Source organism: Balaenoptera musculus, chromosome 1 (genome assembly GCF_009873245.2).
Source record: "Balaenoptera musculus isolate JJ_BM4_2016_0621 chromosome 1, mBalMus1.pri.v3, whole genome shotgun sequence".
Lineage (NCBI taxonomy): Eukaryota > Metazoa > Chordata > Mammalia > Artiodactyla > Balaenopteridae > Balaenoptera > Balaenoptera musculus.
Genome location: NC_045785.1, coordinates 54,895,389 through 54,916,557, shown reverse-complemented (window position 1 = coordinate 54,916,557; position 21,169 = coordinate 54,895,389). Strand labels below are relative to the sequence as shown.

Sequence of the window (21,169 nt, the reverse complement as noted above, 5' to 3'; positions counted from 1 at the left end):
AGAGCAGGCATCCTCACGAGATGCAGCGAGTTTCAGTGGGAGGCTGAATGGGCACGAGGACATGGACGGCAACAGCAGGCGGGGGTCTTCGATGGCAGCTGGACAGAAAAGGGGCCTGCGTGCTGGAAACCTTCCCAACTTCTCTGGACAAGGAACATTCTTGCTGAGAAGAATTCACGGATGTGGTGACTTAGAACTGGGGCTGAGGTCAGACCTCTCTGGACTCTGCTCCTGCTCTGCAGTTTACTGGCTGGGTGACCCTGAGCACAGTACTTAACTGCTGGGCCTTGGTTTACTTACTTCTAAAATGGGTACAAGAGGACCAGCTTCTGCGTTGCTGGGCACACCCAGTACCTCCTCACCCCCGTGGGGGCTGAGGGCCAAAGGCCATCCCCAGTAGGAAGCTGCTTACCGAACTTGACAAACAAGACTCCAGTGGTAGAAACCACCTTCTTGCCGTTCGTCGCCACGCACTGGAAGTAGCCCGTGTCTGTGGTGTCAAGGTTTCTAATCCGTAGCCGAGAGCCATAGTTGGTTGCCCGAAAGGAGATCCTCCGGGGCTCCTGGACCACAGGTGCATCATTTTTGAACCAGCGGATAGTGGGAGGCGGATTCCCAGAGACTTTGCAGTGCAGTTCTGCCGTCTGCCCCAGGGACGTGGTGATGTTATTCATCGGTTCATCGAGGGTCAGGTAAGACTCTGTGCACAGGGAGAAGCAGGCAGGTGAGAGGGGCAGACTGCTGGAGAGCACCTCCAAGCAACCCAAACTCACTCTGTGTGCCCCAGACCACAGAGAGACTGAACAGGAGCGGCATGGTGGAGACAGACAAGGGATGGTTGAAATCATCCCTTTACCGAGACCCTGTGACTACTGAACAATCACCCACAGAGTCTGCTGATGGAAGGAAATTTGTTACTAACCATGGTATAAAACCCAAAGTTTTCAAATGACTATGTGGTACCCATGGATAAATGTACTTTCTCGGCCAAAACAAGATGAGCTTTTGTGTTTGAGTGTAAAAAAAAAAAACATGCTCCTTGTTACAAACTCAAACAATACAGTGAAAAAGAAAAAGAAGTAAAATTTACCTCACCCCAAAATGACATCCCTCTTAACCTTCTGGCAAAGATCCTACCAGCTTGTCCACTTTTGATAAGAGAGAAAGTATGAAAAACTGGAAAAGTAGGAGCAATATATTTATATCCACATGGCCCAAGATTGGGAAGGATACTGAAAATCTTCCTGTCAGTGATGATATAATAAGGGTTATGAAGGCCAGGTTGCTGGCAGACAAAGTGGTGAGGAAATGAAATTATTTCCATAATGTTACTCATGTCTACCACAACACATTACAATATATTATTCTATGCATTCAATTTTTAATTGAGATATAATTTATATTCTATGAAATGTATCAGTCTTAATTACACAGCCCCACGAGTCTTGACAAATGCATGTACCCATGTAACCAATGCCCCTATCAAGATATAGAACAACAGAACATATCAGTATCCCAGAAAGTACCGCCAAGATCCTTAGTAGTGAATCCCTGCTCCACCCCCTCTACCTGGCAAAACTGTGAGAGGATTAAAATTAAATCAGGCAAGGCATAGGAAGCATTTAAACTAGTATATGGCGAAAAGTAAGCACTCAAAAATATTAATCAATGTTCTATTATTTTTATAATAATCACAACTTCTGTGTAATGCCTTTTACTCTGTCTCCTGTTATCCTCTAATAACCCCATGAGGTAGGAAAGGCACAGGAATTATCATGATGCCCAGCTGCAGAGGAGATGTCTCAGAGATTAGCTGGCTTGCCCTGTGGTCACACAGTAAGTTGTACATTGTGCCCAAAGCTTCTAGCACTAACGACTTTGGGTCCTCAGGCTCAGCCAAGCACCTAAACAAAGTCCAACTGAGCCAAGCTGGTTAGTACAGTAGTAAGAACAGATAGACTCTAAGTCCTGCCATATGCCAGGGGCTTTACTTTAGTATTTACCTGCCCAATAACCCCACAAGGGAGGAGGAATTGTTATCGCTGCTCAACAATGAGGAGACCTAGGATCAGAGAGGTTAAGTGACTTGCCCAAGGCCACACAGCTCAGCCAAGGTCTGGTTCAGCTCTCTCTGGCTCCAAAACCTAGCTCTTTCCACCCCATCAGATTGCTTTGGTAGCCTGAGTCACACTGAGGAGTGGGGATAGAATTCAAACTTCTTCCTTAAAGAAGAGCTGGGGTTTACAAATATCCACACACCCACAGGGCTGTGATCTTCCCGTAACTCCAGCCAGGATTGTCTGGTTAATGGGTCTAACCTTTAGCTATGTGTTCTGGCTGGTGTTATGGTTTCCCTCCAGACGCCAGGTACCTCACTGACCTGATATCCTCTGATAGGCCCTTCTCCTTGAGGCTACATCCTGTTTCCTGTCCTTTCTGTAGCATGGGTCCAGCTTTGAGTTGGAGGTGAAACAGGAGGGAAGGGGGCAGGGCACAACCTTTAAAAGAATGACATAGCCATAGGACATGACAAAAACTGGTTAGAAACAACTAGGTCCAAGATGGCAGAAGATTCGACTTCCAGTGGACCGTGAGCCTCATTATACGCTCATTGTAATATATTAGCATCTAAATGACACACCCACCAGCACCATGACAGTTCTGAGGCTAACCATAAAAGGCCAAAAAATGGGCAGTGGCCCAATTCCTGGAAATCCCTGCCCCTTCCCCGAAAATAGTTGGAATAATCCTCCCACTCATTAGCATATGAAATTACCCAGCCCATAAAAACTAACCACCCCATGTATCAGGGCCTCTCACCTTCTGAGATGGCCCATCCTCTGTCTGTGAAGTGTGTTTCTCTCTAAATAAATCCACTTCTCACCTATCACTTTGTCTCTCAACTGAAGTCTTTCTGCGACAAGACATCAAGAACCTGAGCTTCATTAAGTCCTGGGACCAGCTGTGTGATCTCCATTAAAAGACTGTGGGTTTCAAGTCCCAACCTGGGTTTGGCCGGGTTCGAGTCCTGGTGTGTGGGTTCGAGTCCCAATCTGAGTTGCATGGTTTCAGAGGGGTCTCCACAGCGGCAAGAGGTGCCATCACTCAGGTACTCCCACAGCCTGGCTCCTTCTCCCAGATTTCTACCTTCTTTAAATATCAGAGCCAGCCAACATCAACCACACTCCCCAGAGGCCAGGACGACAGTGTCTAGATGTGCATCTCAGGGGTTAACATGACTGTTGAGTTTTAGTCAAGAAAACAAAAGTCAATTCTACTTTATTTCTTTGGTTCTTCCTCCATAGGAAGTTGCTACTGAAATCCCAGCAACCTTTTTGGCCAAGCCCTCATAGCATAAAATATAAAAGGGCGAGCTGGAACTTTAAGCTGTTTCTTTTGCCTCCAAACCCCAGTTACTTGGCATGATACCACAATCACAGACACACAGTTCTTCAAATTTTTTCTTCTAGGAACATAAATTAGCCAAGAGACAGAGAGTTCTGTAACTGCGTGGAGTATTTCAACTATTCTCTGAAGGTGTGCTCAAATTTATTGAAAACAAATTAGTACGGCTTGATCCACCAGATGAAATCAACCCTCACAAACTCTGAAGCTAGACTGTCTGAATTCACATCCTGGTTCTGATACTTATCAGCTGTGTGACCTTGGGCAAGTTATTTAACCTCTCTGTGTCTCAACTTTTGTTACCTGTGAAATTAGTAAAAGAATTATATCTTCCTCATAGGGCTACTGTGAGGATTATATTAATTAATACATGGAAAGTACTTTGAATAGGGTCTGGCACAGAGCAAACAGAATGTGAAAGTTTCTGCTATTATATTAGTTATTTTTTTCTTTTCTTTTTCTCACAAATAACTTATGCCTAAAAATGGGGAATGATTATCCATCGAACTGATTGGTTTCCTGGCCATGTCCAGTCCTAACTTTACAGAACAGATCTGAGGGATGAGGCCACCTGCCCAAGATCACATAACTAATACACTGCAGGCGAGAGTGGTTAATTTGTCCGTGAAGTTCTATATCATACCTACCTAAAACAAAAACAAGGGTTACAGGGCATCTTGAAATCAGTGTAATAGCTGGCTCAAGCAGTATGTTTCCAGGGAGAACTAAGGAAATGTAAACAAATCTTTGTGTCTACTGAACAAAGGAACCTTGCCATAAACACAGGGAACTTGGTTCTAACTTTTTAGTGATAAAGTATAATGTTCAATTTATTTGCCATCTGTAGCTGCTCACTTAATAAGTAAAACAAGCGAATGATCTGGTCCTCAGTTTGGCAAAGACTGGAAGCATCAGAAACACATTTGGCCTAAACAACATGAAAGCATTTTGTGACTGGAATAAAATAAAATAAAAACGCATGTCTGAATCATTGCTATCAGCCTTGTTGTTAACAAGCCTCTGGCCGTGATCCATTCTCTTCCCAGAACTATCTGGATCCTCCTGGAGCAGCCTCATGGGCCACACGAGGGGACCCACTCTCTGTTCTACACCCAGCACTTGGCGTGACCATTGCAGGTTATGGACTAGTCATTTCTTTCAGAGAACACCTGAGCATCCCAGCGAAGCAGCCCAGGGCAGAGGAAATCTGTAAACTGGACCTGATACCAGTTTGCCACTACCTAGCTGCAAGTGTCAGGCAGTCACCTCGCCTCCCTGGGCTTTGGAGTCATGATCATGGGCCTGTGCGGTCTGCACCTCCTGAAATAGTGTAAGTTTCCATATGGGCCTCAGCTACAGAAGCACTGGATGGCAGTGTGGACTAAGAATGTCGCCTGCCACATCAGTAAACAAGATGTTGCGGCCATTGAGCCATCAGCCACTATAGCCGCATTCCCTCTACCCCCCCACCCCAATGGTACACCCTGAAGGGATTCAGGATGGAGAAAAAAAAGAGACTACTGGCCCTAGATAGTTAAGCTGCATAGCAAAGGAATAATTTCATTCAGTCCAGGCTCTTGCGTCTTCCCATACAGAAAAGCACTAAATTCATTAACTTGAGATATCTGGTTTTTCTTTAATTAGCAGTCATCTTTTGATGTTGAGACTACCTGGTTTTGTTGTTGTTGTTCATTTGGTTTTTTGGGGCTTTTCTTTTTTTTTTTTTTTGGTAAAGCTCCTATATATCCTGGCTCCTCCCATACCTCTTTGAAACTGTCCCTGAGAGCTACCTAAGAGGCTGTATCCCGGGCTTAAGTCTTCAGTAAGTCTGCCAAATAAAACAATTGTCAGCTATTAGGTTGTGCAGTTTTTTCAGTTGACAGCAGACAGTAGGTACTGACCAAATCTGAATGCCAGAAAAAGCATTTTGGCTTGTACATTTATATATAAATTTATTTTATTTTTGGCTGCGTTGGGTCTTCGTTGCTGCGCATGGGCTTTTCTCTAGTTGCGGCAAGCGGGGGCCACCCCCCGTCGCGGTGAGTGGGCTTCTCATTGCGGTGGCTTCTCTTGTGGCAGAGCACAGGCTCCAGGCGCGGGCTTCAGTAGTTGTGGCACTTGGGCTCAGTAGTTGTGGCTCACGGGCTCTAGAGCACAGGCTCAGCAGTTGTGGCGCACAGGCCTAGCTGCTCCGCGGCATGAGGGATCCTCCCGAACAAGGGCTCGAACCCGTGTCCCCTGCATCGGCAGGCAGACTCCCAACAACTGTGCCACCAGGGAAGCCCCTGGCCTGTACATTTAAACCTGGCTATTCATACTGTTAAAAAAGGCCCAAAGTGGAGTCACTTGTGCTAAGTCCACATCACCAAACCGAGACTTAATACCTAACTTAATTACACTTTCAACCTCTCCCAGGAATGGACCCTTAAACCAATCAATCTGGAATTACCTAGTCAGCACTAGTGAGGTGATCTGCCTGATAGACCCCTGCTGTGCCCTAAAAGAAAGTGACCCTGCCACAAACAATCTACTCTTTGCTAGGAACAACCCTGTTCTGCCCCTTTCTGCCTATAAAAGTCTTTCATTTTGTACAGCTCTTCAGAACTCCTTTCTATCTGCTAGATGGGATGCTGCCTGATTCATGAATTGTTGAATAAAACCAATAAGATTTAAAAAATTTGTTCACTTGAATTTTGTTTTTTAACAATATTTTTTTCAGTGGCTTGATTCAATACCTCTGACAATGTGTGCTTGAGCTGTGGAAGCTTTCTCATCCTTCTTTCCCTGCTTTTGTGGACCACAAATGTTGAGATGGCAGACTGGTGAGTGGGAGGTGGGATATAATCTGGCTGGAGAGAGAAAAAATTCCAATTCTGCTGACTCCACCTCTAGCTCTGTGTCTCTGAATGAACTATGTCTCCCAGTGGTGGTACTAGTAATAATGATGATGGTGACAATGACAATGATGACGATACAATATAATGATGATAATAGCTAACATCTAAAGGATAATTAATTAAAAAACCAAAAAACAGTAATTCTTTAAAAAAAAAAAATCTTTAAAAAATTATTTTGGCTCCAGAGTCCTTGTTCCAGGACAGAAGTTCTCAAACCCCTTGGTTTCAGAACCCCCTATACACCCTTTAAAATATTGAGGACCCCCAAAAGGGTACTAAAGGGTACTTATTACCATGGCAGGTGTTGTTACAAACCATTATTATTGTCCTCATTTTATACATGAGATATCTAAGGCACAGGGATGGTAAAAAAGCCATCCAAGATCACATAGTAAGTAGAAGTGAGACAAAACAATTATTGATTCAGATTTAGATTGATTTAGATTTCAATCTAAATCTCAGCAAGTTATTTTGTGGATATTGACAAACTGATTCTAAAGTTTATATGAGAGGCAAAAGACCCAGAATAGCCAACATAATACTGAAGGAGAAGAACAAAGCTGGAGGCCTGACACTACCCAACTTCAAAACTTGCTATAAAGCTACAGTAATCAAGACAGTGTGATACTGGTGAAAGAATAGACAAATAGACCCATGAAAGAGAATAGAGAGCCCAGAAATAGAGTCCAGTTGACTACCTATATATAATCAACTGATCTTTGACAAAGAAGTAAGGTCACCACAAAGGAGCAAAGATGGTCTTTTCAACAAATAGTGCTGAAACAACTGTACATCCACATGCAAAAATGAATCTAGACACAGCCCTTACACCCTTCACAAAAATTAACTCAAAATGGGTCATGGACCTAAACATAAGATGCAAAATTACAAAATTCCTGGAAGATAACATAGGAGAAAACCCAGATGATCTTGAGTATGGAAATGACTTTTTAGATATGACAACAAAGACATGATCTATGAAATAAATAATTGATAAACTGGACTTTATTAAAATTAAAAATGTCTGTTCTGCAAAAGACAATATCAACAGAATAAGAAGACAAGCCACAGACTGGGAGAAAACATTTGCAAAAGACACATCTGATAAAGTACCAAAATATACAAAGAACTCTTAAAACTCAACCATAAGAAAGCAACCCCAATAAAAAATGGGCCAATACTTTAAGAGATACCTCACCAAAGAAGAAAAATGGCAAATAGGCATATGAAAAGATGTTCCACATCATATGTCATCAGGGAAATGCAAATTAAAACAATGAGTTACACTAGACACCCATAAGACTGATCAAAATCCAGAACATTGACACTACCAAATGCTGATGAAGACATGGAGCAACAGGAACTCTCTCTCTATTGCTGGTGAGAATGCAAAATGTTACAGCTACTTTGGAAGATAGTTTGGCAGTCTCTTACAAAAATAAAAATACTCTTACCATATGATCCAGCAATCTCACTCCTTGGTATTTACCCAAAGTAGTTGAAAACTTATGTCCACACAAAACCCTGCACATGGACGTTTGCAGCTTTATTCACAATTGCCAAAAGCTGGAAGCAAACAAGCTGTCCTTCAGTAGGTAAATGGATAAACTGTAGTGCATCTAGACTATGGAAATGAGCTATCAAGCCATGAAAACCATAAAGGAACCATAAATACATATTATTAAGTGAAAGAAGCCAATCTTAAAAGGCTACATATGGCATGATTCCAATTATAGGACATTCTGGAAAAGGTAAAACTTTAGACAGTAGAAATATCAGTGGTTACCAGAGACTGGGGGGTGGGGGGGGGGAATGAATGGGCAGAGCACAGAGGATTTTTAGGGCAGTGAAAATACTCTCTCTGATACTATAATGGTGGATACATGTCATTATACATTTATCTAAATCCATGGAATGTACAACACAAGAGTGAGCTATAATGTAAACTATGAACTTTGGGTGATTATGATGTGTCAACGTAATTTCACCAGTTTTAACAGATGTATGACTCTGGTGGGGAATGTTGATAACGGGAGAGATTATGCATGTGAAGGGGCAGGGTGTACACAAAAAAAACTCTGTATCTTCCCTTCAATTTTGCTGTGAACCTAAAACTTCCCTAAAAAAAATCTTTAGGGCTTCCGTGGTGGCGCAGTGGTTAAGGATCCATCTGCCAATGCAGGGGACACGGTTTCGAGCCCTGGTCCAGGAAGATCCCACATGCCGCGGAGCAACTAAGGCCGTGCGCCACAACTACTGAGCCTGCACTCTAGAGCCCGCGTGCTACAACTACTGAGTCCACATGCCACAACTACTGAAGCCCACACGCCTAGACCCCGTGCTACACAACAAGAGAAGCCACCGCAATGAGAAGCCCGTGCACCGCAACGAAGAGTAGCCCCCTCTCGACTCAGCTAAAAGAAAGCCCACGGGCAGCAATGAAAACCTAATGCAGCCAAAAATAAATTTTAATTAATTAATTAATTAATTAATTAAAAAACCAAAAAACAGTAATTCTTTAAAAAAAATCTTTTTTTTTTAAATTTATTTATTTATTTATTTATTTATTTTTGGCTGTGTTGGGTCTTCGTTTCTGTGCGAGGGCTTTCTCTAGTTGCTGCAAGCGGGGGCCACTCTTCATCGCGGTGCGCGGGCCTCTCACTGTCACGGCCTCTCTTGTTGCAGAGCACAGGCTCCAGACGCGCAAGCTCAGTAGTTGTGGCACACGGGCTTAGCTGCTCCGCGGCATGTGGGATCTTCCCAGACCAGGGCTCGAACCCGTGTGCCCTGCATTGGCAGGCAGATTCTCAACCACTGCGCCACCAGGGAAGCCCTAAAAAAAAAAAATCTTTAAAAAATTATTTTGGCTCCAGAGTCCTTGTTCCAGGACAGAAGTTCTCAAACCCCTTGGTTTCAGAACCCCCTATACACCCTTTAAAATATTGAGGAACCCCAAAAGAAAATTTTAAAATATTTGTTTACTAATTTATTTGAAAATAAAGATCATCTCATTACTTGTTAACAAATATTGTCATGAAAAATAACTATATTCCCCCCTGCACCCCCTGATACACATGCGAATAGTGAGAAGAGTGGCATTGTTTTCTATTGTTATTGATCTATCATTTGGCTTAAGAGCAGACAGCTGGACTCTCTTTCTGCATTCAATCTTTTGAGATATGTTGTTTTGGTTGAAGTATACAAAGAAAATCTGGCTTCATACAGTTGGAAAAGAGAGGGTTATTTTTATAGCCTTCTCAGATAATTTAGGATAGTATTCTTTGATACTAAACCAAAATTTGACAAACGGTAGTTTCTTTTTTTTTTTTTGACATTTTTAAATTGAAGTATAGTTGATTTACAATGTTGCAGGTGTACAGCAAAGTGATTCAGTTATATATATATTCTTTTTCAGTTTTTTCCATTATAGGTTATTATAAAATATTGAATATAGTATGCTGTGTTATACAGTAAGTCCTTGTTGTTTATTTTATATACAGTAGTGTGTATATGTTAATCCCAAACCATAAGTTTGTTTTCTATGTTTGTGAGTCTATTCCTGTTTTGTAAATAAGTTCATTTGTATCATTTTTTTAGATTCCACATATAAGTGACATCATATGATATTTATCTTTCTCTGTCTGGCTTACTTCACTTAGTATGATAATCTCTAGGTTCATCCATGTTGCTGCAGATGGCATTATTTCGTTCTTTTTTATGGCTGAGTAATATTCCATTGTACGTATATTCCACATCTTTATCCATCATCTGTCAGTGGATATTTAGGTTGCTTCCATGTCTTGGCTATTGTAAACAGTGCTGCTATGAACATTGGGGTGCATGTATCTTTTCCAGATATAAGCCCAGGAGTGGGATTGCTGGATCATATGGTAACTCTACTTTTTGTTTTTTAAGGAACCTCCACACTGTTTTCCATAGCGGCTGCACCAATACATTCCCATCAACGGTGCAGGAGGGTTCCCTTTTCTCCACACCCTCTCCAGCAGACAAATGGTAGTTTCTTAAAGAATAGTTTTGATGTGAAATCTGAAACCATACCAGTGAATTTTTCATAATCTGTTATACTAAAATGGATTGATTTATCTTGCACGTTGAATAGATCTTTTATCCACGTATGATTTTTTAACACCATGCCCTGTTCATTTAGAAAACATTGGTTCACTGAGTTACACAGATCTTCCAGATATGAACACATTTAATCATGTAATATAGAAAAATCACATTCATTAATATCAGCATCTATCTCATTAGTAAAGATTGGGAAACTGTCAAGCTCATAGTGGTGGCTAAAATTTTTCCAAATTTTAAATTTTTGCTGGAAAGCTCAAATTTTATTATTGGCAACTAATATTATCTCCTGTTTCCTTCAAGTGTCAGGCTCGTTTTGTTTATTTTCAAGAATAACTAACCATAGTTTGATTGTCAATCATTCTTTCAAGTAATAAAATGCTTTTCTTTGTGACAACCATAGCGTTTCACCAGTCAGCACGAGTGCTTATGTATACTTCCCATTTTGCCATACAAAATATTAAAAAAGACATGTGCCTCATGGGTCAAGATTTAGTTAATAATTTTTGCTGCTTCATCAAAGATAATCTTAAGTGCAACTGGCTTTTCTTTTTTTTTAAATTGAAGTATAGTTGACGTACAACATTATATAAGTTACAGGTGTACAATATAGTGATTCACAATTTTGGCTTTTTTTTTTTTTCTAAACTATAAGTGTATGGTGGTGGAGAATACAGTAACTTCTAGTACAGTTTAGTACAGTTTGTTACCACTGTTTTGACTCATGCTAAGGCCCCAGAATTTTTACCTACCATTGCTTTTACACAATCAGGATGGGTAAACTGCAGTTCAGAGAACTTAAAGACCTATCCTAGACCTGTCCCAACTAATAAAAGCTAAAGCCAGGATTTGGACTCCAAGCTCAATGCTCTTTCCATCACACTCCACAGCTGCGTGCTGCCACCCCTATGGGTCTTGGACCAGTGTGAGGTTCTCAGAACAAAGTGATTTAGCTCAAGCCCTGAATACCATAAGCTAGGCTTGCATGGTCTGTTTTCTATTTCTGAATAAGCAACTTGGGATTTGGGGGCAATCCTAAGTGATTTTGGTAGATCTGGGCAAAAGTTTGGGACTCTGAATAAAAAAAAAAAGATATTTATGCTTTTTAAAATGTATGAGAAGAAAATGCCAGGATTCTTTCAGTACCACCATTTCCTCCATTACCCACAGAAAGTGATGATCATAGCTAACATTTTTCTGAGCATTTACAAGGTTCCAGGCACCATTCTAAGTACCTTGTACACATTAACTTATTTAATCTTGAAAACAATCCTGAGGTAGACACTATTCTTACCCTTTTTTTCAGAGATAAGGAAATGAGACACAGAGAGGTTTAGTAATTGACCAAAGTCATGCAGTTAGAAAGTGGCAGAGCCAGGACCCAAACCCAGACCTTTGTACACCAGAGACCGTAATATTAGCCAATGCACCATTTCCCAGTAAACCCACACTGTAGCCTTTCATTGTTTCCTATTACCCCTGACCAGGACTATGGAATATTCTTGCCCTTTTTATGAGTCCATCCAGCAATACCCACTGATACTGAGAACAACTAATCACTACCAGTTTCTTATGATGTAAGGGGAAGTCATCATGGAGAAGGAGCTTTTTAAATACACCACAGGCATTGTTCATCCTGACGCTTAATCAACTTAAAAAGTGAACTGCGAGAAAAAAGAAGTTAGTTTATGAGCTCTCTGGGAATTGAGACTCTATTTCCTCCTTTTCGTAGTCCCCCCAGCACTCCATGTGTTATATGGTGAACTTCGCAGGCATTTAATAAATGCTGGTTGATTAAGTAAATGGAAGGCTCAAGTGTATTTCAGGCAAATGAGCTTTGGAGACACCTCATTTATTACTTAACCCATTTGACAAGACGTCACATTCACAAATCCCTCCCAACATTTATTACTTAATTTTCAAAGTGCCCTCCTCTTCCCCCCAGGGAGGGAGGCGGGGCCAAGAGTTATACTGCCATTCTGACAGGTGAGAGAAACCCAGATATAAAAAGTTTAACAGTCCTTTGCCATGGCAACCCAGCCAGGGAGCCAGTCACAGTTAGGCTCCCGGCCTGCATCTCAGTATCAAAGAGGCACATGCCAAATCCTAGTCCCCTTCAGGACCAATCCTATTCAGAAGAGGGAGGAGGTTCCCCGACATGAAATAAAATGCTTAGCTAAACATAAAGGAAGGCTGCCAAACATGGTTAGGTCATCGCATTTGACTTTGAGAGAACATTCTGTTCATGCTATCAACCTGCATTCACTTTCAGCACACTTCACCATAAATATTTCTGACTCACTATCTCAGGAAATATTTTTTTATCTTAATAAACTCAATGCAAAACATAATCTAAATCGGCTTGCACATTCTTGAGTCAGAGCCACAAGCTGCATTTAATAAAAATCAGTGGAAATAGCAGGGGACTTCTGAATAACCGCAGTTCGTTATCTGACATGAGGCTGCTGGGAAGTTCCGAACACACGGAGAGCAGGAGGTCGGTAAGCTGAAGGTATGGAGAGAGCCAGAGACCACCGGATGACCCCACATGGTGGATCTTAGTTTCCACTGATGAGCTTCACTAGAGGCGCTATTCGTGACAATGAAATGCGGCATGGTAATTAAGAACATGGCTCTGGAGTTGGACTGCTTGGCCCCATGTCTGAGTACCACCTCTCACTTGCTGTTTTTTTAACCTCCTAAGCCTCAGTTTCCTCAACTGTAAAATGGGGCTAATAACTCTAGTTACCCTAAAGTGTTGCTGTGGGCGTTAAATGAGATCATCCTCCTCTGAAACATCCAAAACATTCACTACAGGGAGCTAGAGCCAGAGATTCTCAACCTTCATGGAACATCACTATCACCTAAGGAATAATAATAAAAAAAAAACTCCACTGACACCTGGGTCTGACCCCTAGAAATTCACATTTAATTGATCCTGGGTGGAGTTCAGGTATAAGCATTTTTTTAGATATTCCCCGAATGATTCTCCTCAGCAGGCAATGTAAATGTAGAACACTTGGCTAGAGTAATTATTGGTACCATTTTCTGACCACTGATTCTTACCTGGCTTCCTGCTAAGCCCTGTTTTTACTGCTCAGAATCTCCAGGAAGACTCTCCACTACATTCCTCACTGTCCAGAAGAAGAAACCAGCGCTGAGACATTAATGTTGCCTAAGGTCACATTACTGATCAAGAGTGAAACCACATCTCCAACCAAGACTTTCGCCTTGAACTGGCCAGTCTTCAAGCCTACATCTTCAGTCAGGGAAAGAGATGGCTCGATGAAGATAAACATTTTCTGGCTGAACAAAGCTGCTGTAGACCAGGGGACATGATGGTTAAAAGTCAAAAAAACAAAACAAACAAACAAAAACACCCAGCAAACCCAACACTCACATTTTCTTAAAAGTTCAAGTACTAATGCATCAAGCTGAGCTCAGCCTTGTGACCTCTGAGTAACAAGGGTAGGTTTAAAGAGTGTCCATAGCTACAGTGAACCAGGTACCTTTAAAAAGCAAAAGCAGTAGGTGGGGGCATTATCTCAGAATAAAGAAGAGGACTCTAAGTGGAATAAATAAAGCTTATGACAAACAAACAAACAAAAAGCATGTCCATAGCACCAAAGACAACAAATGGTCAACGAAGCAGCTCCTTTTGGGGGAGGAAACTCACATACATCAGAAATGGTTCTGCAAATGTGCACTTAGAGCAAACCTGTAAATCTGGACTCATGGAAAAGAGAGCCACCTTTATAGGTTCTTCCCTAGGAAGCACAGAAACTACACCTAGCAATTCAAAAAAGTTTAAGAAAACTTTGCTACTACTTAGAGGCTTGTTTTAAAGAATAGGTCATTTTTACAAGGAGGCCAATTGTATGTAAATAGACTCTTAAAAGCTCAGGGAAACTACATTTTCCTCTTAAGTAGTTAAGATTTACAAAGAATGAGAGTGGCTGGCCTCCAGGCTTTAGATTACTTTGTGTCCCAGCTATAATTAATGAAGGTAGGAGGAGAGGGGAATAAACATGTGCTGAACACTGATTCTATCAGGCACTTTACATATATTACCGTATTTTATCCTTTCCAAAACCCTGTCATGTCTGTAGGTTTTTCTAGCCTCACGTAAGGAAGACACCAAGGCTTATAGAGGTTTCAACATAACCAGGTCAGGGCTGGGATTGGACCCCGTTCTCCCCAACATCCTCCTTCTGGTCCCACTCCCAACTTGTCCCATCTCAATTTACTGTTTTACACCCTAGTATCATTAAGAACTTCTTCCACTATCAACTCACCTGAATCCATCTGGATGATACCTCTTTGTCATGCAAAGATGCTGTGATCATTACCTTCCCTTATTTTTACTCCTGGAGCAGGTTATCTAATGGAATCATTGGTAACTGCCAACGAAGTTAGTCTAGTGACTTTTTTTTTTTTTGGTTATAAACTTTTGTGGACTTTGGTGGTTCATTTGAGTATCCATTCTATTTGACCGCAATGTTTGAACCATTTTTATTATTTGGGGGTATCATTTTATTACTTCATGTTGATCCTGTGCGCATATTTCATTTAAATTTGGAAATAATAAGAATACTTAGAAATGATGAGCAGAAACACACTTAACCATAAGAACAATGACTTGATTTTGATATGATTAACCTCTTCTAACTGAAATTCACAAGGATACAAGGTTTCTGGCTTGAGAACTGGTCCCTGCATCTTAGAGAAACAGTCCCAATCTTGTTTCTGACTCCCTAGGTCTTCATCCATTCCAACTGTAACATGGCCATTTTTTTTTTAACTAACCCGCCTCTCCTGTCCCTCCTCCCCCGCCACCCATTTTCAGCTGAATGCTAGGATGGTAGGTAAATTCACAGGCCTAAGAATTCTTCAGGTACAGGGTAGATCTACAGCCCAAGGCATCACTAGCAGCTTCTCCCAGCCCTCCAAAACCAAACCAAATAATACCAGCAAAACCACCAGCTATTACCTCATTTCACTATAACTTAGTAAGGCTCTAACTTAAAAACAACAAAAAGGGGGCTTCCCTGGTGGCGCAGTGGTTGAGAATCTGCCTGCCAATGCAGGGGTCACGGGTTCGAGCCCTGGTCTGGGAGGATCCCACATGCCGCGGAGCAACTAGGCCCGTGAGCCACAATTACTGAGCCTGTGCTCTGCAACAAGAGAGGCCGCGATAATGAGAGGCCTGCACACCGCAATAAATTGATACAGCCACTATGGAGAACAATATGGAGGTTCCTTAAAAAACTAAAAATAGAATTACCATATGACCCAGCAATCCCACTACTGGGCATACACCCAGAGAAAACCGTAATTCAAAAAGACACATGCGCCCGAATGTTCATTGCAGCACTATTTACAATAGCCAGGTCATGGAAGCAACCTAAATGTCCATCAACAGACGAATGGATAAAGAAGATGTGGTACATATATACAATGGAATATTACTCAGCCATTAAAAGGAACGAAATTGAGTCATTTGTTGAGACGTGGATGGATCTAGAGACTGTCATACAGAGTGAAGTAAGTCAGAAAGAGAAAAACAAATATCGTATATTAACGCATGTATGTGGAACCTAGAAAATGGTACAGATGAGCCGGTTTGCAGGGCAGAAGTTGAGACACAGATGTAGAGAACAGACATATGGACACCAAGGGGGGAAAACTGCGGTGGGGTGGGGATGGTGGTGTGCTGAATTGGGCGATTGGGATTGACATGTATACACTGATGTGTATAAAATTGATGACTAATAAGAACCTGCAGTATAAACAAACAAACAAACAAAACAACTAATACTAAACTTTCATTGGGTTATTTGTATGGAAATATGTTAATATAAGTGTTTCAGACATTACATGAAATTTCTAAAAATCGTATATGTTCTGGTATAATGTTATAAGTCATAATCCTAGTTATTACTTTAAAATGTATATCTCAGAAATAACTAATTTTCTTGTCAACTGCATTATTATGATCTTTCATCAAATCTTTAACCGTGGTCATTTTTAAGTCTTTTGTCATTTACAGAGAGTTCTGGGTGTACTCTGATGCTTTTGTAAATATGTTCCTATAAAAGGGTTTCATCTTCAGGAAATTCATGGAAAAGACTCTGACAAGTACAGGTTTCTGGTAACTGACGGTACTGCTGAACTGAATGAATAAGCATTTTCAGAACTCTAATGAAAAACTGATGAGCTCATAAAAGTGCTAACAAAAGATCAAGATGAAAAAAAAAAATTAATTACATGGGACTGAGTGAACTGATGAGGATGAGTATAATTTTTGTGACTTTCTGTTTGAATTTAAAAAAAGAAAAAATCCCACAAGGACTCAGAGGCAAAGAATATACAAATCAATTTTCACTGCAAAGTAAAGGAGCTGTTACAGTAGAGGATTACTGGACTGAATGTCAATATTATGACATAGTATGAGTGTGTTTCATGTTTGGTAATTGCAATCATTGTTGCTTTTGTTGTGGTCATCCATGTACAATGCTTGGTGTCAGTCTATTTATCTCTTGTAAAAATAAAATACAGTGTGTGTGTGAAAAAAAAAAAAAAAAGAGTGGCCCCCACTTGCCACAACTAGAGAAAGCCCTCACACAGAAACGAAGACCCAACACAGCCATAAATAAATAAATAAATAAATAAAGGTTAAAAAAAATGCAGAATCTCAGGCCCAGTCCCAAACCAACTGATTCAGATTCTGCTTTAAAAACAACAACAACAACAACAAAAAGGAAAACTTTTGACTCTTAGGCTCGGGCCCGTTGCAAAGGCAACGGATGCACTTTCAGCCCTGCTAGGGAGCCCTGTGTGGGAAGAACGAAGCCACATTCAGGGCCTTCCGAGACCGAGTCACTGTGTATGTTCACTGTCGTGCTGCGAAGAGCAGCTTGGCCAGTCAGAACAAATTCTCAAGCATTCAATGGCTCTAAGTAGAGCCTGAGTGGTTTTCCAAAAAAAGGTTGCCATTCTGGCCAAGGAATTTCTCTTCCTATAGGGACCACACAGCTATACCCTCTCAGTTTCCTCAAGTCACATCTTGACTGAACAGGACCCGAGTCCCTTTGTGTGCCAGTCAGCCTTCCAACTCCATTCCACAAAGGCCAATACCCCAGTCTCAGGTTTCCCCAGAAAATAAACTTCCGGGAACATGAAAGGGCACACAAACCCCTCTTTCCTCCCATCTCCGTTCACTGCCCAGGATTTATGTTTCAAATCCTGAAAGCATCTGCTGACCTAACCACATCTCAGATCTCCTGTTAGCAGGGCAGTGCATCAGAGAAGTTCTTGTCACCCGAATGTCCTCTGTTCTGAATGGAGTGGTTTTGCCCTCAAATTTGGAGCCAAATTCCTCAAACATTAGAGATTATTGGCTCTACCGCTTTTTCGAGAAACCAGAAAAGTACTAAGCCATCTGGAATGAAAACTGAAGTGGGTAATATTTTCTTAGTAGCAAGTGGCAACAATCAAACACACAAGACTGAACACTGGGGATCAGATGAGGCTTTTTCATTGTTAGAAGCACCTTAAATCAAGCACAGGTTTGCTCTGGATAGATGTAGAAAATGTGTGATGACTAAATGAACCAATGGATTTAAGTGCCTACGCTCAAAGATGTCTCCACCTGGCTATAGAATCAAACAGTGAAAGAACAATCATGATCTAGTGTGATCTGAGTACGTTTAGCGTGACAGAGGACCACAAAAGAGGGAAACTTAACCTGCTTTCTGGGACAGAGGTGTCAGAGAAGGGTTTCCAAAGGAGGTGATGCTTAGTAATAGGTAAGATTTTAAATTTTATTTATTTATTTATTTATGGCTGTGTTGGGTCTTCGTTTCTGTGCGAGGGCTTTCTCTAGTTGTGGCAAGCGGGGGCCACTCTTCATCGCGGTGCGCGGGCCTCTCACTCTTGCGGCCTCTCTTGTTGCGGAGCACAGGCTCCAGACGCGCAGGCTCAGTAATTGTGGCTCACGGGCCCAGTTGCTCCGCGGCATGTGAGATCTTCCCAGACCAGGGTTCGAACTCGTGTCCCCTGCATTGGCAGGCAGATTCTCAACCACTGCGCCACCAGGGAAGCCCAGGTAAGAATTTTTAAAAGGAAGAGATATGGTCCCTGTCCTTCAGGAGCCCCTTAAGATCCCGAAGGAAGGAAGAGGGATCTAATTTGAAAGTACAAGTCAGAGTGAGCGTAAAAGCTGAGTGTGTGGTCAAGACAGTGGTGTTGAAGGCGTTCGGGAGAGAGGGGAGGTGAGATTAAAATGGGCTGGCTGTGGGAACTGTGTGACTGTGGCAGAGGGGCACGATGGTCCCCTGCATTTTGTCAGGCAGAATGGGCAAGAGTCAGAGCAGAGTGGATGGGGAGAGAAACCCGAGATTTCCTGTCCTCTTGCTGGGAATCTGCAAGCATTTGGGGGAGGGAAAGAGTCCAGAGAAGGGGAAAACAGAAGAAAAATAAGCAAATACTTATTAAACACCTGTGTAGGTACTAGGGAGGTACCCGTCCCATCTTTCCTGGACTTCACAGAGTATTGATGGCAAAGAGACTGATAAAAATAATTGGAACAAGGGAAGATGCCAGAAAAAATGCTGTGGTCTGCTCCGGAGGAAGGTGAGCACATCCAGCTGTAGAAATCACAATGAAAGGATTACCCCAAAAGATGAGTATTTAGCTCCCTCTTCTATTTCTTTGCTTTTAAAAAATAAAGCTTCAGTGTACACCTTTATGTTTAAATCTTTTCCCCCTTTGTATTATTTCCATAAGTTACACTTCTATAAATGTACACTCTTTCTTGGCAGGGCCCAAATGTGAGCCTTTTGTCTATTCTTCCAGAGTGCCTAACATATGACCCAGCACATAAAAATTTCATGATAAAATGACACCCTGACCCTACCTGCTGGCTTAGACTAACTCCTAGGTCACCAGTCCATGATTAGCAAACGTTGTGAGTGACTGTGGCTAGGAGTGGGAAAATAGTTGGAAAGGATGTAGCTGTCAGTGGGGTCAGAAACTAGCAGTTGCCAGAAAACCATGGCTCCCGACCCAAATGCAAGCTCCTTGAGGCCAGGGATAAAGCATCCTTTCACATCTCCAATATGTGAAGAAGTAGAAGGCAGAGATGCAGAAACGTCTGCAAATCCACTGACACTCCTCTCAGCAAAAGGTAGAGTCTGTGTCTCCATTCCTTGTCCCTGGTGGGGCCTCTGTGACCGTTTTGATGAATAGAATGTTGTATTCTATGTATTCAATGTGAGTGACTTCTGAGGCCAGGTTAGAAAAGGCTACATAGTTTCTGCTAGTCTCTCTTGGGGTAGTTCCTCTGGGAGCCTTCAGCTGCCATGTAAGAAGTCCAGTTACTCTGAGGCCACCCTGTGGAGAGTCTATGGAGAGAGAGAAAGAGCCCCTTGGAGCCCCAGCTGTTCCAACCACCAGCTGTTTAAATCCTCTCAGTCCAGACACCAGACATGAGAATGACAAAGCCTTCAAGGTAACCCCAGCCCCAGGTACCATCTGACTGCGACCACTAGAGAGACCCTGAACAAGAACCAGCTACAGAGCCCAGTCAACTCCCAGAACCATGAGAGATATTAAAAATAAGTGATGGCTGTTGGAAGGCATTAATTTTAGATTGGTTTTTTACCCAGCAATAGATAACTGATACACAGTTCCCACTTGAGATTCTAAGGAGTGAAATAAATTCTCCAGGATAGCAGATGTCTATTGTAGACACGCCTTGTGACAGAGTCTGGGCTAGGAAGTGAAGGTAATGATTCATACACAGGTCCTGCTTTCAAGGGGCTTCCAAGGGAGATAGGAGATGAACACAGATTATTACAGATATTTAAAAAGAGAGCTATAAGAGAGGCAGAGAATACGTGACAGGAGTATACTCTGAGAGAGTCCTGGATGAATTTGCTCTGATGATAGGCTAGCAAAGGTAGCCAGGTGCCCTTCAGATAGGAAACCCCATGGACTGAAGTGAAAATAAGTGTATAGAACTTTGATCCTACCACACAGTCAGTTCGTTGAACACAGAAAGCATGATCCCATGACCTGCCATATAGTAGGAGCTTGTGCATTATGTATTTGTTGGATGGATAGACGGATGGCAACAGGGGACCAGCCTAGAAAGAGCACTGGCTTATCTGAGAACTGGAGGTCCAGGCTCCAGTCTTGGCTGTGTGATCCTGGGTAAATCACTTCACATCTATAGTCTTCAGTTTCCCCATCTGTCTAATGAGAGGATAGGACTGAGAGATCTCTGAGATTCATTTCCAATTCAAACCTTCAAGGTCATGAAAGAGAAAGTATGAACATTCACCTATTTGTTCACTTGGCCATCTCTGTAATCAAACAAACACATGCTTGAGAGAGTCAAACTATCTTTGTCAAGACTCTGCATGTAGCAGAAGCTAGCTCAAGCTAGTTTAAGAGGGTGAGGAGGGACTGGTGAGGTGGATAGGGAATTTAACATAGGATGCAAGGGTTTTTCGTGGAATTATGACAGGAGTCCAGAGGAACAGGAACCAAGACTGGAAAGCTGCTGGGAACCAGGTCAACACTCTCCCTCCCACCACCAGTCTCTGGTTTTCTCTATGAATCTGCTTAAATCTCCTCTCTTTTGCAAATCAGCTTTCTTGACTTCTCTACACACAGAGCAGAAGGTCATTTCACGGCCCCCAAGTTAATCTCATGGCCCTACTACCTCACAAACACTGATTGGTTGTCTCTGAATCCCAATTCCAAACTCTCTG

The 21,169-nt window shown here is 42.0% G+C and overlaps 1 protein-coding gene across 1 annotated transcript in view; it reads right to left on the bottom strand.

Annotated features, from left to right (window-relative positions):
• ROR1 (receptor tyrosine kinase like orphan receptor 1) overlaps window positions 1-21,169 on the bottom strand; it is a 207,869-nt gene that overhangs the window by 123,987 nt on the left and 62,713 nt on the right. Inside the window, exon 3 of the mRNA XM_036824114.1 lies at window positions 413-700. Within this exon, the coding sequence (XP_036680009.1) occupies window positions 413-700 (288 nt within the window). The remainder of the gene's footprint in view (window positions 1-412; window positions 701-21,169) is intronic.